General features: G+C 38.2%; 1 protein-coding gene across 1 annotated transcript in view; it reads left to right on the forward strand.

The window, feature by feature from the left end:
• The window catches only part of pibf1 (progesterone immunomodulatory binding factor 1), a 135,321-nt gene that overhangs the window by 57,857 nt on the left and 54,516 nt on the right, over positions 1 to 22,948 (forward strand). Inside the window, exons 11-13 of the mRNA XM_043691368.1 lie at positions 9,544 to 9,709; positions 13,915 to 14,065; positions 21,356 to 21,446. Of these exons, the coding sequence (XP_043547303.1) occupies positions 9,544 to 9,709; positions 13,915 to 14,065; positions 21,356 to 21,446 (408 nt within the window). The remainder of the gene's footprint in view (positions 1 to 9,543; positions 9,710 to 13,914; positions 14,066 to 21,355; positions 21,447 to 22,948) is intronic.

The following is a 22,948-nucleotide window of genomic DNA, read 5'->3' on the forward strand; positions in this document are numbered from 1 at the left end:
AGGTTAAATGGGCAACCAATTGCAGCAGTAAGAACATTTAAGGAACCCTCAGGAAAAAGGGTATCCAGAATGTAAATGGGAATTAAAACTGTAGCTATTTTAGTGTCACCAGCAAACTTACTAATCATGCCTTGTACATTCTCATCCAAATCATTGATATACATAACAAACAGTAAGAGGCCCAGAACTGACCCCTGAGGCACTCCACTAGTCACAGACCTGTAGGTGACATGCTGAAGGCATTTTAACATATAGTCCTCAGGGGAACAGTCTCTGGGAAATGGGTAGTCGCATCCATGATGACATGGTTATATTGGTAACCCCCATTGCTTTATAGAGGCCTCATACAGTCCTTTAGATTTGATTTAAAAGTTTGAGGTGATTCACTTTGGAAAGATTAACACGAATACAGAGTACTGGGCTATTAGTAAGATTCTTGGTAGTGTAGGTGAGCAGAGAGATCTGATTGTCCAGGTGCATAGATCCCTGAAAGTTGCCACCCAGGTTGATAAGGTTATTAAGAAGGCAGATGGTGTGTTAGCTTTTATTAGTAGAGGGATTGAGTTTCATAGCCACGAGGTCATGTTGTAGCTGTACAAAACTCTGGTGCAGCTGCACTTAGAATATTGTGTACAGTTCTGGTCGTTGCATTATAGGAAGGATGTGGAAGCATTGGAAAGAGTGCAGTGGAGATTTACCAGAAATTTGCCTTGTATGGTTGGAAGGCCTTATGAGGAAAGGCTGAGGGATTTGAGACTGTTTTTGTTCGAGAGAAGAAGGTTGAGAGGTAACTTAATAGAGACATACAAGATGATCAGAGGAATTAGATAGGGTGGAGAGTGAGAACCGTTTCCTTTGGACGATGATAGCGAGCACGTGGGGAATAGCTTTTTAAATTGAGGGGTAATAGATATAGGACAAATGTCAGAGGTAGGTTCTTTACTCGGAGAGTAATATGGGCGTGGAATGCCCTGCCCGCAACAGTAGTAGACTCGCCAACTTTAAGGGCATTTAAATGGTTATTGGATAAAAATATGGATGATAATGGAATAGAGTCTGTTAGATGGGCTTCAGATTGGTTCCACAGATCTGTGCAACATCAAGAGCCGAAGGGCCTGTACTGCGCTGTAATGTTCTATAATACAAAAAAAACGTTTTGGAATCTCTAAAAAGGGAGAGATGACTCTGGAGGATCAAGAAAACATTTGCTAGTTATTTAGATGTTCTGAATTTTTTCAAAAGGTGATGGGTTTCCTTCCATCTGAAATCATGGAGGTAAACCAGTAAAGATACTGACAGCCAATGGAGCAAGTTAGTCATTGTTGCTGGGCAAAATTGCAAATTGTCTTGCAGAGGGTTTGGTGAAGGAGAAAATGCTAATTGAAGGTATTTGTGGAAATTATAAACCAGTCCCATTAAATAGAATTAGATTAATGATCAACTGAGTGAAGAATTTTGAGTAGTGAAACAACTGCCAATGGAAGAAATTGACTTTATTTAGGGAAAATGCCCTGGGTGGTTCTACAACTAGTGGTAGAAGTGGTAGAACAACCAGTTGAGATAAAAGAAACAGATGTCCTGGGAGGAACACCCTGGATTGTCTCAGATCTTGGACTCAGAGAAATAGGAAAATGGAAAGTCTCTGAAAATAAATGTGACTTGGAAATACAGTATTGGAGATAACTTTTGAGAATTTAACTAAAATGAAGTCAGAGAATGAGACTGACCTGTTTAGTCCAACTACTAATACAAGTGCAAGAGGTGGATCCTCAATTGAGAATTATATCAAACCGCCAACTAGTGAATGAAATCAATGCCAATACAATATCTGAATGTTATTATTTGAAAGACAAAGTACAAATGAGAAAATGGAGACCACCTCAAATACTAACCGACCAGCAATAGCAGTAGCCAATCATGTGCCAGTCCTAGGTGTATATAATAACAAAATTGAATGTCCCCAAAATTCCACTGGTAGGTCAGATAGGCATTATGTAAATATAGGCTAAAATGTTAAAACATTTTTATTGGTCAGGATCACCTAAAGATATCAAAATTTGCCAGATATGCCGTACATGTCAAGTAGTGGAGAACCCCAACCAAATTAAACCTGTACCTTTAGTTCAGATACCAGCTTTGAAAACCATTTCCCTACTTGAACCAGGAATGGGAATCTATCTTTTAGCAATTATGGATGATACAAAATTTCCTGAACTTGAAAAAAAAATCTGATTGTATTTAATTTCATTAAGAAAAATTAAGGCAAAATGTCAGTGAAAATATCGATATGCAAAAACATGCAATCACATCAGTATTCAAATTTTATATTACAAATATTCAAAGAAATAATTAAGAGTCTGGAAGTAAAACAATTTAAATTTTTGCCATATAGAGTCATAGAGATGTGCAGCTCTGAAACAGACCCCTCAGTCCAACTTGTCCATGCGAACTAGATATCCTAAATTAATCTAGTTTGCCAGCATGTCGACGAACAGAACCACAACATTTGGCCCATATCCCTCTAAACCCCTCCTATTCATATACTCATCCAGATTCCTTTTAAATGTTGCAATTGTACCAGCCTCCACCATTTCCTATGGCAGTTCTGTGTGGAAAAAATGCCCCTTCGTTCTCTTTTATACCTTTCCGCCCTCACTTTAAACCTATGCCCTCTCGTTTTGGACACCCCTACCCTGGGGAAAAGGCCTTGACTACTCACCCGATCCACGCCCCTCATGATTTTATAAATTTCTTTAAGGTCACCCCCTCAGCCTTCCAACACTCCAAGGAAAGAATCTCCAGCCTATTCAGCCTCTCCCTACAGCTCAAACCCTCCAACCCTGGCAACATCCTTGTAAATCTTTTCTGAGTCCTTTCAGACTTATTAACATCTTTCCTATAGCAGGGACACGAGAATTGAAGGCAGTATTTCAAAAGTCGTCTAACCAATGTTCTGTACAGCTGCAATATATCTTCCCAACTCTGACACTAAATGCACTGACCAAATGCTGCCTTCACTATCCTGTTTACTTTTGACTCCACTTTCAAGGAACTATGAACCTGCACTCCAAGGTCTCTTTGTTCCCAGGACCTGAGCATTAAACATGTAGGACCTGCCCTGATTTGCCTTACCATAATGTAGCCACTCTCACTTATTTAGATTAAACTCCATCTGCCACTCCTCAGTTCACCTGAACAAGATCCTGTTATACTCTGAGGCAACCTTTTTCACAATCCACTACACCACTAATTTTGGTGTCACCTGCAAACTTGATAACCATACCTCATATATTCATATCCAAATGACAAAAAGCAGTGGATTCAACACCACTATTTGCTACTGGTCACAGGCCTCAGTTTGAAGAGCAGCCCACCACCAGCACTTTCTGTCTCCTACCTTCCCACAGTCTCAAGGAATTTTGGAAAGATGCTATCAACTTTAAAGGTTTTGATTAGAACATGTGGTCAGGAATGTCCACATGATTGAGACAAAGGAATTAGGAATCCTCCTAATCAGTTTGCCGGATTCAATTTTTAAATCCGATATATGGACATGAAGTGTGAGAACAGCTTAAATTGATTAAAAAAGTAATGTTTAAATCAAGGCTCAGAGACTACACTTCCAACCTATGTTTCAAGTTTCAAAAAGAAAGTAATCAAAGGTGAGAGTTGGCCAAGAAACATTTACAAAGAGCCCAACAAGCATTGAAAGATTGAAATTTTGTTGCTGGAGACAAGGTGTCAGTATTATTACCTGTCCCTGAGGAACTAATTAAAGCAAGTTTCACTGGAACTTAATGAATGAGAATGAAACTCAATGATGCGAATTCTGTAGTGAATACTCCAGACAGAAGGAAACGTGTGTCAACTTGATATGCAACAGAGATACTTTGGGCAGAGGGGATAATCAGGAGAAAAGTATCTTTGCAGTAATGAAAGAAATAGGGAGTGAACTAAAAGTATTGAAAGAATTGGCAAATGAATCAGACATTGAAAATTCAAACATTGATCCTCCCGTAATAAGATTACGAAATGAGAAGGTGCTGGAATGATTTTAAATAGTATGCTGTGGTGGTTTTGAAAAGTTGTTGCAGGCACACATCCTTTTACACGAATAAACTAGGGAAAACATCTTTATGGGTACATAATGTTGATGTACGAGCTGCATTGTTTATAAAACAACATGCTAATATATATTTTCAATTGACCTTTTTGGATATGGTATAACACACCTCCACAGCAGGTGGGACTTGAGCCTGGGCCTCCTTGAATGGATGCTTCCTCTTGTAAGGCAATCTAGAATAAGAGGTCATAATTTTACATTGAGGGATGAGATGAGAAGGAATTACTTCTCTCAAAATTGATTTACTAAAAGTATAAGGAGTTGAAAACTGGAGTGTAATTTTTCTGGACTTGAGTCTCAGCAATGAGTAGTGTTGGAGGAAAAGGTTGAACCCTGTTCTGTGTTTATAGATCTTGCTCTCTCTGTCACCAAATTTGGCTTTATTTTTTCTAATTCATCCTATGTGTAATAAATGCATTTTCTACTTTAAAAGAAAATTGCAGCCTTATGTGAATATGTTTCAATGACTAATCATCACATTAATAAACTTATTGAAGAATAATGATCTATCATGCAGGTTACTTGTGCGATCTGACTTGTTCAGTAGTACCATCAACTAGAGTCGCAGTGTTGTCAGATTTGAGGATTGCACTCAACCAAAACCGCCATGCCACCCAAAATCTCTGGAAGCCTTCCACAACCCCAGGATCACCTTCCATTAATATCAAAGATGAGAAGTTCACTTTCTCAACAAGCCAAATCCTACCAACTAACCCTTTTCTCATCAGTGCTGGTTTGCCATTTTCCTCCACATTGTTAGTAATCAACAACAAAGAAATTGCAGTTGCAGAGTCAAATAAAAATTAACATGCCATTTTAGGGATTATAATTGTAGATGTGAATAGATGCTGGGGTGGGTGAACAAATACAGGTAGTGAGCAGGGACATGGTAAAGGATAGGATGCAAGTACAATCAAGGAGGTTCTGATGAAGAGTCATTTCTGCTTTCTCCCGACAGATGATGCCAGATCTGTTGAGTTTTTCTCACAATTTCTGTTGTTGTTTCAGATCTACAGTTGTTTGTTTTATACTACTGACAAGGAGGTGATGGGTGCATAATGCTGCAAAGGCCTTTGGACAAGAATATCATGCAAGTTAAGATTAATGAGGAGAAGAAGAAAGGAATCAGTCCAATACTGGAGACTTTGATTAATGAGATACAGTGAAGGAGAAAGGAGTCAGTCCAATACTGGAGACTTTGAATGCATATGTAAAGGTAGAGGATTCACCAAGTGCTGTGGTAAAATGAGAAATAGTGGAAAGGATAGTTTGCCACTTTCAGGTGGACAGGATATTGAGATAGTATCTACCTATTCCCCCTTCTGGAGGCAGAATGGGCAAGTGGAAGAAGGTTGAAGTTGAAATGGTTGAATGATTGTTTCACAGGATAGAGGAAACCGTGGATGGGAGCAGCTGGGAGGACGATTTTGAGTAGGGAGCAAGTGGTATGGAAGGGAGGCATTGGAAGTGAACCACTAAGGGTTTAGGACAAACAGTGGAAAATGGGGCCCTAAATCTCTTTTTTTTAATAAAACTCAACAGTAACCCATATACCTTATCCCTCTTTGCCTTCTTTCTTATCCTCTCCCATTTCTTTTCTTCCATTATCCATCCCCCAATGCTTACTTCCCTCTTACCCCCTCCCCTCCAGCTTGTGAGGCTCACTCCATATGTGCAAGATTTAATAATCCTGTCATCAAAGCAATCATAAATTAAGGAGGGTGGGTTTCAAATATCTTTCCAAACTAAATTGTAATTTTGAGTTTTCCTATTTTTATCAATTGCAGCTGAAATTTGAAATGAGTATTTGATATCTCATCACGAAGAAAATGGAACCATAACTGTGTATAATCTATAAGTTCAGAAATAAAAATAATAAGAGTTTAAAACAGATCAGTTTGATATATGTTACAAAGGCGAATCAGTTTCTGAATAAGACAAAAATGAGAATATTTTTCCTTTGGGGGTCATTTGTTAATAGAAATTTCTTCCTAAGAATGCAGTGGAAGTAGGGTCACTGAATTAGTGCAAGGCTAAGTTTGGTAGAATGAATCAGAGTGGTAGCAGGCAAGCAGAACACTGAAATTGAAACCACAATCACATCAGCCAGGATCTGACTGAATGGTGGAGCAGGCTCAATGGGCTGAATGGTCTATTCATCCTCTCAAGTCCTATGTTACAACGTGATCGATCATGTGTTGTCTGATGTAGCAATGCTTTGCTTGAAGTGATTCAACAGATACATATATAACCTGTGAAAATGCCAACAATTTAATACTAAATGATTAGCATGAAGAATGTTTACGACAGAATTTTTGTAAATCAGATCTTAATTCGTTGCTTGGAGTTCTAATTTTCATTATTTGAAATAGGTTGCTCTGGGTCCCTTGTGGCGTGTGAGAGGAGTTGCCAAAAGAGTTTGGTTTTATAATGGCTATAGTAGGTCATTATTTTATGATATTTTACCAAGCTGCTTGCTGTCGAATTGCTTTAATAAAAGAAGCTGATGTATGTTAGCAATTTTAATAATGAGAGGTATTTGCCACGCCATACTTCGGCACAGAAGGCAGTTTATGCAATCAACAGTTAACAAATGTAAAATACATTTGCATTCATACATTTGCGTTGCATTTATTTTACACCTTTTCACAATATTTTTTGAACTGACATGCATTTATGTATAACTGCTTGAAGTGTTTTGCATGAATTTTACCAATGAAACACTACATGTCCCCTTTGCTCCTGGTGTTAGATGTGCTGCAATGCAGTAAATACATGCTTTGAATGCCTGAAAATCCTTGGTACAGTTGTTGAGCATACCCAGAGTTTTTAAGCAAGCAAAAAAAGATTGCTCACATTCGTACAATTCAAAGTTTCTGTGCCAACAATGACAGATGCTGTGATACAGCTGAGATGTAAAATGATTTAAGAAATTATTCAAACTGCATTTTGTTCAGGTCAAGATGATAAAAGGAGCAGCGTTTTTGGGATTCCTTTACTATGTCTAGAGATGAGGACTCAGCAGTAACTTGCCATTGGTGTTAGCTGCCATGAAATCCTTTCAGTGCAGATCCATAATCAGAAATCATGGCTCTTCATACGTATTACATTAGAAATGTGGGATGAATAGCATTATTGCAAAATAACAAGGATTATTTTTGTAACCAAACTTAATACAGTAAAATAAAAGATATCCTTTCAAGTAGTATGTTTCCCACTCTACAACACAGTTAAAAGTCACCTTGATAGCATGCGAAAAATAATATAAAATTGATTTTGTAAATGTTTCCAATTGCTAAAGTAGCAAATATCATTCTACAATAGTTGAAAATAAAATATTACTGGGATTGCTGTTGAATAGTGATTGGAAAGTGAATTTATGTGTTTAGTATATAAAATATTATTTGAGTGTAAGTATGTTTACATTCAAATCGTGTGAATTGTTCTGTGTCTTTGTGGAAATTGTGTTGCTGCATGTACTCTTGACCTTTTCAAAACTCAGGACAAACATGGTAATTAGTAAGAAAGTTTCTACAACTCCAAATTGTTGATAGGCATATGGAGCATGTGGTAAAGTCATTAGTTTGACTAAAATGATCACCAGGGGAAAGTGAGCACTGCAGATGCTGGAGATCAGAGCTGAAAATGTGTTGCTGGAAAAGCGCAGCAGCATCCAAGGAATATGAGAATCGACGTTTCGGGCATAAGCCCTTCTTCAGGAATCTGAAGAAGGGCTTATGCCCGAAACGTCGATTCTCCTGTTCCTTGGATGCTGCCTGACCTGCTGCACTTTTCCAGCAACACATTTTCAGCTAAAATGATCACCATTCAGGTACTGATTAATGCCTACAGTTTATACAATAGAACTTTCTGTGAAGTTCCTCACTTAAAATGGGGTTGTGTTCCTGAAAATTGTGACTTTATGTGAAGCATTAATTCCTTTAAGCTGTGTAGGATATACGATGGGGGTCCTTCCCTCACTGATATGCTGGTGCCTTTGCATGTTCCAGGCTGCATTATGACTGCTGCCAGGTGGCATCATTTTGGGGTCCATAATTTCTTTATAAATTGTTGTTGCCTCCACCTGCAGGTTCCACTTGGGCCACTGCCCGAGGGACCTGGCTTCTTGGCTGGCTATGCAGCCTTGACCTTCGTCCTCCTCCTCCTAATTCACATTTTTGGTTGTGTTTGGGCTTTGAGGCATTTTCTTTCCCCCTCTTGATGATGGTCAGGACCCACTGAGGGCAAATCATGACTTATAGCTGGTGGGGTAGTGCAGGGAACATCTGAGTTCTGTCCAGCGGGCAGGGGTGTGACTTGATGGCAGGGGTGCACGTAAGTGGGGAGGGTAATGGCTGCTCTAATTTGGATAGCATTCAGCATCTCTCCTGCGTTATTTTGTGAAATGTGGGCCACAGTCTACTGCAGGGCCCTGGCAAGTTCTTTTTTCCTTCACACATATAGGAAGATACTGTGTATCAAACCTTAGACCAGCGCACTTAAGGGAAAGAAAAACTGAATTGATCCTGGATACTGTCAGTGCAAATCCTATTTACTTCCGTAGCATATGCATTTTGACCATTGGCCCCATTTGGGAGAAACCACAATATCCAATTTGAAAGGAAGGAGATTGGGTCTAAGACTAAATTTTAAAACTAAATAGGGGCAATTATATAGGTGCAAAATCTGAGTTAGCTGAACTGAACTGCCATACTAGGCTAGGGAATTAATTAATAGACATTCAGTGGCAGACATTTAAGGACTATTTCAGAATACTCAGATGTATGTTCTGTTCCGTTTTGCACGTTCATAAGCCTACTTGAATGGTATGTTCATTAGAAATTTTGGAAAGAGTGCAGAAAAGATTTATAAGGATTTTACCAGGACTAGAGAGTTTGAGTTATAAGGAGAAGCTGGATAGGCAGGGACTTTTTTTCCCTGAAGCATAGGTGTTTGAGGTGTGACCTTACAAAGGTTTTTAAAATCATAAAGGGCATGGATAAGGTAAATCACAAAGATGCCTTCCCTGTGGTAGGTGAGTTAGAAACTAGAGGGCATCATTTTAAGGTGAGAGGGGTAAGATTTAAAAGGAACACGAGGGGCAACTTTTTCACACACAGGATGGTGCGCATATGAATGAACTGCCAGAGGAAGTGGTAGATGCAGGACAGTTACAATATTTAAAAGATTTGGACAGGTACATGAATAGGAAAGGTTTAGAGGGATATGTGCCAAATGCAGGTAAATGGGACTAGTTTAATATGGGAAATTTGGTTGGCATGGATGAATTGGACCGAAGGGTCTGTTTATGAAGTATGACTTTATGGGCATTATTATTATAACTTAACGTAAATAAAATTTATGCAAATCAATTAAAGGAAACACTAAATATATTTTCCTACCTCGTTGTTTCTTTTTAGGTTTAGGCAGATACAAGTCACCACAGATAGCCGCATATCTGAACTCATGAATCAGACAAAGCTAAAAACGTTTGAGGCGGAGCGTGCTCAGTTGGTGCAAGAGGAAACTGCCAAGAATCTCAAACAGTGCCAGGTGGAATGTGATAAGTACCAAAAGAAACTTGAGGTAAAATATTTTATTTGCATTTTAGGGCAACCAAATAGTATGCACATAACAGTTTAAAAAAAAAAAAATCCATGTCCACAAATCATGATAATTTGATCCATATTTTGCATTGTCCATTTTACTTTTTTACTATACTCATTACACTCGGTGACACTGTGATCCTAAAATTTGTTTGTTAAGATGGTGAACAAGGCTACAAGTCAAGCAGAGTTTGTCAGACCAGAATCAATTTTGGCTCCCATTTCTGGGTCTCTACCTCTACTGTTTAAATCTGAAAATTTCAGAGCAAGTGGACATTCCTTGCACATATCGTTCCTCTGTTCTGAAGTTGTAGTAAGTGGTGGAACTGCCTCCCCCTGCCAGTTCAACTGTTACTGTTGATTTCCTGAGGCACCATGGCTGTAGAGCATGCTACTCTTTTCCCATGGAAATATTGCTGCTGCAAAAGAAGTGAGGACAAATTGTCAACTTGAACTTTTGAAAAAATGTAACTCCCTGCCAAAAACTCCCTGCTCCCCATTATGGAGCAGTTGGGTATCCCAATGGCTTTTCTGTCCTCTTACAGGACAGAAGCCCAAGGATTGTCCTGAATTTGCAAGTGTCAGTGTCCTTTCTAATTGCTTTCACAATTTAGGATGGATGCAGTGTCCAGCTAGATTGGTAATAAGTTCCATCCACACTTGTGGAGGTGAGAAATTTTAAATGTGAAAATATCACTGGATCCACTAGTCTTCATATAATTTTGTTATTTATTTTGTATTCAAACTCTATGCACACCTAACTATTTATTTGATGTAATGGAATTTGACCCACAACCAGTGAGGTCAAATTCCATTGAACCAAAAGTAAATTTAGCAACGCAACAAGGGACAGTACACGCTAAGTTACAATAGAGCACCGGAATACATCTTGTTTCACTGTCTTCTAGGGGAGGGAGGGAGGAAAGGAAAATCAGGAAAAGCGGTATGGCTTCTTTCCTGAACATCCTTGCACAATGCATTCTGAAACATTTCTGAGCTTAAATCAGGGACTGGTTGTCCCTTTTTGGAAAATACCTTTTTCTATTGCTGATAATGCAGCCCATTAACTGTTCACAGTAATGATTGGAGGTGAGGATGGAGGGAACTGGGGTTTAAGGAGATAGTTAGGAGTGGAGATCATCTGCACGTAGATTGCAGTGCTATGAGGAGATCTTGGCAGAGAAAGTTGAGATCTGATAACAATTTGTGTTCTGACCAAATCTGATGGAGGATTAAACTAGGTGTGCTTAAATTTCTTGGAGTTGTGGGTACAACGCAGGATGTAATAATTGATGAATAAATCTGATTCGGTGAAATGAAAACTTAACTGGGAAGGATGACAAAGTGGGGATGAGGATGTTATTGACCAGATCAAGTATTTTATAAATATTATGGTAAATGACAGGCTAAAGAATAGGCAGCTGAAGGTTGCAGTTAAAAGCAAGTTTGCGAGAGTTTTCTTTCAGAGAGAATGTGGGATTGACTTGCCTTTGTGGGATAAAATAACCCTTGAAAACAGCCAATTAAATATGGTGCACTTGAATATTTATAAAGCATTACAATCAGGTTGAATAAGTCTGAGAGTTCTTAAAGAAAAATTGTTTCAGCTCATTAAGTAACACTGGCACCAGAAGTCTGAGAAATAACTAACATTATTCCAATCTTGAAAAGATCAGAAGTATGTTCTTGGGAATTATAGACTGTTACCTTGACTACTCAATGAAAAAAATTATTAGAATGTACTATTGATGAAGCTTTTGAGATGCATCTAATGAGCACAAGTGCTTTCCGGAAATAATTGGAATGTCTGCTCTTCAAAAGCTGCTTTATTTCTAAAATTAAATTGTACTTAAAATACAAAAAGAACTATTTACATGGCACTGTAATAGTTTTTCAAAAATATTTGTCCTAATAATAAAGGCAAAGAGGATAATTGAAAACCATGTTGTACAAGTTTAGAATCCATTGATGATGAGTAATCATCTTACAGTGAATGTTGGATGCCACGTATGTTTTTAAAGTATTTGTTAAGATGTTCCACACTTATGAATTCCATCATCACATTTAATCAATGTACATGGGTTGAACTAGATTAATCATTAAAAGTATTCTTAATTCTACATTACAACAATGATGACTCAACAAGTAGTTCACTAGCTGAAAAAGAGCTTTGAGACATCTGGTGGCCATGGGAAATACTATATACATGCAAGTCTTTCTTCTTCAACTCAATCAAAAGACTGTCCAAATCTATATCTTCTATAGGACATGGGTCCCAATGTAATATCTCCATTTCAACACCTTATCCAACATTTCTGACCTCTATTAAAGTGACTTTAATTCTTGATACAGATTAGACCAAGGTAGTATAACTTAAAATATTCTTAATTTAATCACACAACACCAGGTTATAGTTCAACAGGTTTAATTGGAAGCACACTAGTTTTCAGAGCGCCGCTCCTTCATCAGGAGCTCCACTCCAAAAGCTAGTGTGCTTCCAATTAAACCTGTTGGACTATAACCTGGTGTTGTGTGATTTTTAACTTTGTACACCCCAGTCCAACACCAGCATCTCCAAATCTTAATTTAATCTGTCTAGATCTTTGTGAATAGTTTATATTTCAATGGGAGAATGCTGCTGGATAGATTACTCTTAAAGCTGTCTTGCATCACTAACTTAACATCGCATCCTTTAAGGCTATCTGTTCAGTCTCATCTCATTTTGATTTTAGTAGGTAACATGATTCTTAGATTCATGGAAAAAGTATGATCATGTTTTAAGCACTGTGTTTTATGCAATTAGTATAATCCTGGCATTTGAACACAGAAAGCTGTAATTGAGTTGTTTTGAAAAGAAGAATATTTGCAGACTGCAGCATCATACTGCAGGGATTTATGCAAGGGAAAAATGCAAGTACAGGCTTGATGGAAAAGGAGCCTCTTTCTGTTCTGTGATTTTCTTTTAAGTTTTATTTTATTGATGGGATTCAAGTTATCCAAACAGTCACATTTTAAAATGGGCAATTGCTTTCAAAGAAAAACGCTTGAGTGGCTTCACCTGATAAAATGTCAAGGCATATACTCCCTGAGCATATTAAATTGTACAGTAAAGATTGTTTGAAAAGTTGTAAATTCATTGTGAAGATGTAAAATTCAGTCCAAACTGCAATCTAACTCTAATCTCCTCAGTAAGTGCTATATTACATGGTGTAATAATTTTGAAAGGTTCAGTCTTTTTTATTGCAAGTTTGGCTAACCATATCCTTGGGTGTTCATTTTTGTGTTCTGAATGTGGAGTTGCATAACAATGAGTTCAACATGCTGAAAATTTTTTTAAAAATTGGATAAATTTTATATATTTATAAATATATAAATTAGCTGCAGAATTTCTGACATTATTAAAACTGGATTCTACATGTTAAAGTAGTTACATTAGTTACACGATCACCTGATGAAGGAGCGTCGCTCCGAAAGCTAGTGTGCTTCCAATTAAACCTGTTGGATTATAACCTGGTGTTGTGTGATTTTTAACTTTGTACACCCCAGTCCAACACTGGCATCTCCAAATCATAGTTACGTTAAGGAAGCTCAGCTCAAACAAGTTATCTTCCTGTTACATCATTAAGCTTCAAGTGCTTACCCTTCTATAAATGAAAGTAAATTTGGTACAGACAGGTAATCACTCCCTATATTAATATGAGTTTTCATCTTCATTATACAATTATAAAGGGTTCACACTTATTGTGTGAACATCTTCCAAAAAAAAGGAATTTTGAATCAGTTAATTCAAAGATTGCAGTGGAAAGATTGAGTAATCCCTGGCTAGTTCTAATTGCAGTAGTTGCCTTATTCTTATCTCCGCTCTTTCTTACCATCTTCTCCTACCTTTATAGAATTATTCCCTTGCCTTCTTTACCTGACTACAATATGATATCGCTTACATACACAGACAGAAGAACTTCATTAGTTCATGTTAAATTCCTTGGTGTGTCACATAATTGAGTAATGAGCTTTCTATGCTAAATCATATGAGGCTATGCGAAATAGCATATGGAGGACTTTAATGTGACTGTATTAACTATCAAATTGACAAAGTTGAGTTTTGCATATAATTTACCTTTACAAGTCAGTAAGTAAAAACAGGTTTGTAATTAATTGTAATTTGTTACATTATTCTGTCAACAGGTTTTAACAAAAGAATTTTACAAACTGCAGTCATCAGCAGAGAAACATACTACGGAACTTCAGGCACAAAACGCTGAGCTTCAAGCACGATTAGTGACCTATGAGAAACTAGAACAAGAGCTGGATGATGTTATAATGCAATCAGCAGAAAGTAGGTGTTTTTACGTTTTACTGAGATCTATCTGTTGATTGAATTTTAATATAAAAGGTAAGTATAAGTACTCCCAGAGCAGTGTTTTGAGCAGTTACACTATTCCAGCACTGGGTTTCTGAGCAACATGTGTTGTGTTTGTTTTTGAATATTTTCTGTGTCTCTAAATTGTTCAAGGGGTAGAGGTGATTTTTAGTAGATGTGCTCTTCCTGACAGATGTGGGAGATCAGGAAGCATTTCAGTATTCCTGGAGACGATGTCTACAGGAAGAGTATTTAGATGTAAATCTTGTCAGATCACATGGATTTATTGAAGTTAAGTGGCAGTTAAGAGGCAATGAGGAATTTACAAAAGCCAGAGTGTGTGATGGATAGTAGTTTCAGAAAGGTAGAAAAGTCACATATACATTCAGGTAAGTGGGTTACCGTGAGGAAAGGTAGGCAGGTCATGCAGGAGTCTACCGTGGCTATCCCAATCTCAAATAGATATGCTGTTTTGGAAAATGAAAAGGGTGACAGACTTTCGGGAATATTGCACTGACAGCCGTGTTTCTGGTACCCTAACTGGCTCCACTGTAAACAGACATCCATTAGTTTCCAAGTGATTGATTGAGATTGGGGACTTCCTAGTCAGAGGCACAGACAGATGTTTCTGTGGCCGTCACCAAGCCATCAGAATGCTATGTTTCTCCCTGGTGCAAGGGTCAGAGATATATCGGTGCAGGTGCAGAATATCCTGAAAATGGAGAGTGACCCGCAGAAGGTCTTAGTACAGGATGATAGCAATGGCAAAGTGACAGTGAGAAAAGAGATGTCTAAGACTGGTACTGTAGATAAAGGGAGCAAATTAAATAGTCAACGCAGGCAAGAGCACGGCAGCAAGCAAGATAAGATTGATAAATTAAACTGCATTTATTTCAATGCAAGAGGCATGACAGATAAGGCAGATGGTTGGAAACATGGGGCTGGGATGTCATAGCTATCACAGAAACATGGCTCAGGGAGGAGCAGCTTAATGTTCTGGGGTGTGGATCCTATACGCAGGCTAAAAAAGTAGGCAAAAGAGGAGGGGGACTGGCATTTCTGGTTAAGGACAATGTTATGGTTGTATTTAGGGAGGATGTACCTGGGAAAATGTCCAGTGAAGTCATATGGATGGAACTGAGAAATAAGAAAGGGATGATCATTTTATTGGGATTGTACTATGGGTCCTCCAATAGCCACTGGGTAATTGAGAAGCAAATATGTAAGGTAACTAAAAAGAATAGTATTGTCGTGGTAGGGGATTTTAACTTTCCAAACATAAACTGGGACTGCTGTAGTGTTAAGGGTTTGGATGGAGAGGAATTTGTCAAGTGTGTTCAAGAAAGTTTTATTATTCAATATGTGAGTGTACCCATTAGAGAAAAGTAAAACCTGACCTCCTCTTGGGAAACAAGGCAGGGCCACTGAGGTGTCAGTGGGGGAGCACTTTGGGGCAAGTGATCATAATTCTGAGTTTTAAAATAGTGATGGAAAGGATAGACCTGATCTAAATGTTAAAGTTCTAAATTGGAGTATGGTCAATTTTGATAGTATTAGGCAGGAATTTTCAAAAGTTGATTGGGGAGGCTGCTCGCTGGTAAAGGGACGGTTGGAAAGTGGGAGGTGTTCAACAATGAGATAACAAAAGTTCAGAGACAGTATGTTCCTGTTAATGTAAAGGACAAGGCCGGTAAGTGTAGGAAATGCTGGATGATTGAAAAATTGAGGCTTTGGTCTAGAAATAGGAGGCATATGTCAGGTATAGATAGCAGGGATCGAGCAAATCCCTAGAGAAGTATAAGGGCAGTAAGAGCATACTTAAGGAAATCAGGAGGGGAAAAAGGGGACATGAGATAGGTTTGGCAAATAGGGTTAAGGAGAATCCAAAGAGATTGTACAAATACATTCAGAGCAAAAGAGTTACTGGAGAGAGAGTAGGACCACTTAAAGATCAACAAGGCCATCTACGTGGAACCACAGGAGATGGTTGAGACAATAAACCAATATTTCACATATCATTTACTGTGGAGAAGGACATGGAAACTTGAAACTTGGGGAAATAGTGATGTTTTAAAAAGTGTTCATATTATAGAAGAGGAGATGGTGGAGGCCTTAAAACACACAATGGTAGATAATCCCTATAAAGGAGATGTATCCCAGGACATTGTGGATGGATACAGAATTAGGAAGGGGTTAGAGGAATATAGGCCAAATTCTGGCAAATGGGACTATGTCAGATTGGGATATCACGTCAGTTTGGATGAGTTGGACTGAAGCGTTTCTGTGCTCTATGACTCTTATGTAATTATTGTTCAGAGATTGTATTGCTATGGGGTGCAGCAAATCTGTGAACATGTTTATAAAGGATATTCTAACAATTTTGCTGCACCGAGTACACAGAGGGCATTTTCCCACATCGCATTTATTATGAGATATTACGGGATACAACCTTAATCTCAGTACGTCCAGTAGAGTTTAGTTTGGAAACCAAAACATAGTTTAGCGTTGTAGGAGTGAACTTGTTGCCTGCTTGTGTTTGGATGCACAAGCCACATTTTGACATTTGAGGTATTGGGCAGACTTCACATAATAAAAGCTTGAAGAATCAGGTCCTTAGAAAGTCCTGCGGATTTTTGTTTATTCATTACCGTGTTATGAACATTGCTAGCAAAGTCAACATTTCATGACCTATCCCATTGAGCTCAAGAAGATAGTAGTGAACCACTTTGAACTACTGCAGTCCATTTGCAGAAGATTACATCCACAGAGTTGTTGGGTTTTGAGTTACAGGATTTTGTCTGAGCAAAAATGAAGGAATGGCAATTATATGTCCAAGGTGGGATGGTACTTGAAGGGCAATTTAATTGTGTTACTTTTCATCTGCTTTCCTTTATTTTCTGGATGGTGGAGGTTGCTGATTAGGATGCTAAAGAAGTTTTCATTACTTGTTGTATGTTTTTAAAAATATTGTACAATGCAGCCATAGTGCACCTTTGTTAGAGGAAAGGAATGTTTGAATTGTTGTTTGAAATGTTGTTGAAGCAGACTGCTTTGTCCTGAATAATGTTGACCTCTTTAGGAGTGAAAGACAGTTAGGTGTTCCAATACACTCCTGAGTTGTACATTACAGGTGGTGGAGAGGCTTTGAGGACTTAGTACCCACAAATACTTGGTTTTAGTTCTGCTGCAGTAGCATGGCATCTACATGTCTCATGCAGTAGAGTTCTGATCTTCCAGGGTGTTGATCTTTGAGAGGGGAGTTTGACAACGTTAATGCAATAAGTAGCTCCCACTGTCCGAAAGTAGAGCGTTCCCAGGAAACCTTCTGTAAGCTGAAAATGGCGAAGTGCACGATTTATATAGGAAAAAGTCTTGCCGTTTTTCGTAAAAGCGAAAATCCTCTTCAGATTTGCAAAAACCACAGTCGAGGAATGTGGTTAAATCTCTAATATTTGATATGATCATTGCTTGGCTCGTGTGAGAGTTGGATGGTATTTGTCAGATGTCAGACAAGTGTTAGTTGTTGCCCACTTTGTAGTGCACGTGGTCATAACCCACTTCATTATTTCAGGGATTGTGATTGGAAAATTGTGCAATCATTACCTAATTGCTCCACTAATGTTGGAAGGAAGGTCATTGAAATTGGGGAGGGAGAAATGGATCCCAGTTCATGGGAGCGCTGACACTTGTAGTGGGCAAATTGGTATATGTACCATTGCAACAGTCTCACCCGAATGTGCTGGGATCACAACTAGGAATAAATAGAGAGGATTTTGATCTAAATAGTGGATTCAAGAGATAAAATCAGGGAAGAAATGTTAATCAAAGAATCAAGACAAGACCAAAGAGAAAGGTATTAATACAAGAATTAATAAACAGTCTGTGATAGGAAGGAATAGCAAGCATAAATTTAAGAGTAAGTCAACAAATCAGACTATAGGATGCAGAAACAAAGAAAGGATAAAAGCCCCTGTATCTGAATGCATGCTACATTCAGAACAAAAAGGTGAACTGAGAGAACAAATAGAAATCACTGAGTACAAGCGAGTAACCATATAGTAACCAGCACATTAGGGAAAGACAGGAAGTTAAGAAATGGTACAGGGGTCGGGGAAAGGTTTGTGGGTAATTTTGGTAATTATGTTAGCTACTAATGGCATTTGTTCAATAGTGAGGGATAACCTGTGTGCAGGAAACCAGAATGTGAAAGTGGTTTTGTTAAAGATAAGCAATAATAAAGATAACAGGTTACTTGTGGGAGTGCTGTACAGTCCTCTAATGGTAACCACACTGAAGGGCGGAAAAGAAAGGAAGAAATAATTGGAGCTTTCCAGAAAGGATCAATGAAAATCATCAGATAATTGAATCTATGTATAAGCTAGAAACGTTAGGTGCACATGATGGCTCAGATTAATTTGTAGCTATATTCTCAAGGTAATGTGTTAAAGCAGCACATTCTTGAGTCTACCTGAGAGCAGGCAATAAAAGACTTAGTATTGTGCAATGAGATAGGCTTAATTAATGGCCTCATAGTGAAGGGGCCCATAGAAAGAAGTAGTGATAATATGATTGAATGGTAAATTTAGTTTCAGGAAGGGAAGGCTTGTTCTGAGAGTTCTTTTTTAAAACTGAACTAAAGGCAGTTGTGTGGGTGTGAATGCAGAGCTTGCTAAAGTGAATATACAAATTAGGTGAAGGAATACATCACAAAAGATACCATGGCAGATGTTTTAGGGATATTTCAGAACATACAAGAGTAAAAAAAAACATTGCTGATGAAGGGCTTTTGCCCGAAACATCAATTTTCCTGCTCCTCGGATGTTGCCTGGCCTGCTGTGCTTTTCCAGCACCACTCTAATCTAAGATACTGAGGGATGAATCCACATCCATGGTTAAGTAATAATGTTAAGTATAGTATGAACCTTAAAGTGCAAATAATTTTGCAGACATATCATCTGATGAGATCAGCAAAGTATAAAAATGCCACAGAATGACTGAAAATTTCTTAAGGAGAGAAATATTACAGTGTAGGAGAAAACTAGTCAGATATACGAAAAGACAATGGGAGTTCCTATAAATATTAAAGGAAAGAGCTAACATAGTGAGCATTAGCCTATAGAAAGTGAGTGTAGAGAATTAATAATGAAAACTGAAGTGTTAACAGATGAATTTTGCATTAGCGTCAACAGATAGGTAAACATAACATTTGAGAAGCAACTATAAATCAGGAAATAGAAGGTAGGGCAGAACTCAGGAAAATCACAATTGCCAGAGATTCAATTGTTGAAACTTTAGGCTGACAGTTACCTGGGTCTGATAGACTTCATACTAGATTCTTAACAGAAATGACTATTGATAATAGTTGATGCATGATTTTAATTTTCCAGGACTCTAGATTCAGGGAAGGTCCCATTAGATTGGAAGATGGAAAATGTAACTCCTATACTCAATAAACAAGAGAAAAGGTGCAGAGAACTCGAGTCCAATTAACTTAACACCAACTACAGGGAAAATGGTAGAAGCTATTGTTGAAGAAGTTATGGCAGGGCAGTTATATCAGTTCAAGGTAATCAAACAGTATGAACCTCATTTTATGAAAACAAAATCATTGTTTAAATAATCTATTGGAGTTCTTTGAGAAAATGGCATGGTGTGAATGAAGGAGAACAAGTACAAGTACTGAAATGAAACAAAGAACTTCAGATGCTTGAGATCTGAAACAAAACAGAAATTGCTGGCAAAACTCAGGTCTGGCACACCTGTGGGAAGAAAGGAGAGTTAACGTTTCAAGTCCAGTGACTCTTCATCACTTCTGGCAAATGGATGAATAAGTAGCTCCCACTGTCCGAAAGTAGAGCGTTCCCAGGAAACCTTCTATAAGCTGAAAATGGCGTAAAGCGAAGTGCACGATTTATATAGGAAAAAGTCTTGCCGTTTTTCGTAAAAGCGAAAATCCTCTTCAGATTTGCAAAAACAGGTACTAACGTAGGTCTTTCATAAAAGCAAAATTGCATAAAGCATACGTTTGAAAAGCGGGATATACCTGCATAATGTGGGAAAATGTGAAATTGTCCAGTTTAACAGGAAGAATAAAAAATAAGCATATCATCTAAATGGTAAAAGATTGCAGACTTCTGCAATGCAGAGGGACCTGGGTGCCTGAATTGCAAAGGGTTAATATGCAGGTACAGCAAGTAATTAGGAAAGCTTGTGGAATATCATGAACTAAAGCAAGGGGAGTTGAATGCACAAGGAAGCACCTTGTGTTTCAATTATGTACATGGCTGGTGAGACCACATCTGGAGTACAGCTTGGTTATTTTATTTAAAGATGAATGTGACTTCATTGGAATCAGGTCAGAAAGGTTTTACTAAACTAATAGCTGGAAGAGGCAAGTTGACTCAGGAGGAAAGGCTATACAGGCTAGGCCTGTGTCTGCTGGTATTTAGAAGAATAAGATGCAAGTTGAATGAAACATAAACAATCCTGAGGTGCCTTGACAGGATATGTGTAAGAGACGATGTTTCCTCTTCAGGTAGTATGTTGAAGTAGGGGTCACTGTTTAAAAATAAGTGTCAACCATTTAGGACAGGGATGAGCAGAATTTTTTTCTTCCGGGGATCATGGATCTAAAGAGCTGTCTTTCTGAAATGGAAGCAAAGTCTTTGAATATTTTTAAGGCAGTGGTAGGTAGATTCTTGATCTGAAAGGGGGTGAAAAATTATCATGGGTAGATGGGAATGTAGATTTTCCATTACAATCAAGTCAGCCATGATCTTACTAGATGGCGAGCTAGCCTCCGGGCCGAAAAGGATTATTCATACCTCTTGTTTGAATTAATGAAATAGATCTTGTGCACCTAGTTCACTAAAGGTGAGAATGATTATCTTAATACATTACTCATAACTGTCTGGTTTATGAATCACTTTCACACAATACTGTGCATTTATACTGTGTACCATTGTATACCTTCAGATTTTAATGCCCACAAATTCTGTTTTTCAAAAATTAATGTAGAAGATCATAAGAGATTTCCAAAACTTAAAACGCCAATTAATAATAAGGGGTATAATACAGTTTTCCGCACGTTAATTCAGAACAGGAATTTAAGAATAGCTAAAAGCATATTGAATGATCCAAAAGGTTATACATTTACATTACTAATTTTTCAAGCTGACCTCTTTAGTCAACTGATTAATCGGGCATATTTTAATTTTTGAAAGTAGGGCAGTTTATATGTAAATTAATTTCATTGCTTTTCCACAGTGGAAAATGAGGATGATGCAGAACGGGTTCTTTTCTCTTATGGCTACGGTGCTAATGTTCCTACAACTGCAAAACGACGCCTTCAGCAGAGGTGAGAAATCAATATGAATCTTCCTTTGTTCGTTTTCCATTTGAACGATAGTATATGAATTAGAAAACATCAGTAGAGTTCGTTTTTTTAGAGATTTTTGAAGCAAATATTGCTCTCTTTTGTCATGTATGCTGAATTTTCCAAGACAATTACTGTTTTAAAATATATCTTTAACCTTAAGACTGAATGCATAAAGTTGCACAATTAGTTACATTTAAATCTTGATAACTGGGTAACAGAGGGATGGTGTACCACAGCATAATCTCACATGTGGCCCATGTTTTCAACACAACTCAGTTTTAATCACCTCTACTGTGATGAACACTTGAGCAGGACATTCTCAGTCAATCCAAACATATTGGACTGTATCTGCTTGCAGTAAACCCGATGGTGTTGTAAAACCCACTTGACTTTTTAAAAATTTATTCATGGAATGTGGGTATAGCTGGCTGCTCTGGCGTTTATTCTTTCCCTAGTTGTCCTTGAGAAGGTAGTGGTGAGCTGCCTTTTTGAACTGCTGCAGTCCATGTGATGTAGGTGCACCCACAATGCCACTGGGGGGAGGAAGTTCAGGATTTTGTAACTGCAAACTGAAAGAATGATGATATATTTCCAAGTTAGGATGGTTGGTGGCTTGGATAGGGACTTGATGGTGTTTTCAGATATTTGCTGCCCATGACCTCCTAGATGGTAGTAGTCATTAAGGTGCTGGCAAAGAAGCCTTGGTGAATTTCTACAGTACATCTTAACAGTTGGTAGACACTGCTCTCCTGAGCATGAGTGATAATAGAAATTGATATTTGAGCATGCAGTGCCAAACAAGCAGGCTGCTTTGTCCTGGGTACTGTCAAGCCTCTTGAGTGTTGTTGGAGTGTTGTTACGCAAGTGAAAAGTATTCCATCACATTCCTGACTTGTGCCTGGCAGATAGTGGGCAAGCTGAGTCGGGAGGTACGTTACTCACTTTAAGATTTCTCGCCTCTGACCTGCTCTTGTCGTCAGAATATCTATATGGCTAGTCCAGTCCAGGATCTTGTCACTGATAACCCAGGATGTTGGTTATGCCATTGAATGTCAACACTCAATAGTTAGATTCTATCTTATTGGAGGTGGTTATTGCTTAGCACATGTGTGGCATGAATGTTACTTGCCATTTGTCAGCCCAGGACTATGTGTTGTCTATGTCTTGCTGCATATGAACACATTGATTGTCTGAGGATTTCCAGATGGTGCTGAACATTGTGCAATCATCAACAAACATCCCCATTTCTGACTCTGTGGTGGAAGAAAGGTCATTGAAGAAAGAATCTGAAGATGGCTGAGCCTAGTACACTCCCCTGAGGAACTCCTGGAGCAGAGATGTTTGGTCTTGAACAATGACAATGATATTTCTTTGTACCAGGTATGACTAAAGAGCAGAGTACTTTCCTCCTGATTCCTGTTGACTCCAACTTCACTCGGACACCTTGATGCCACTCTCGGTCAAATGCGGCCTTGATGTTA

The sequence above is a fragment of the Chiloscyllium plagiosum genome, chromosome 6 (genome assembly GCF_004010195.1).
Source record: "Chiloscyllium plagiosum isolate BGI_BamShark_2017 chromosome 6, ASM401019v2, whole genome shotgun sequence".
Classification (NCBI taxonomy): domain Eukaryota; kingdom Metazoa; phylum Chordata; class Chondrichthyes; order Orectolobiformes; family Hemiscylliidae; genus Chiloscyllium; species Chiloscyllium plagiosum.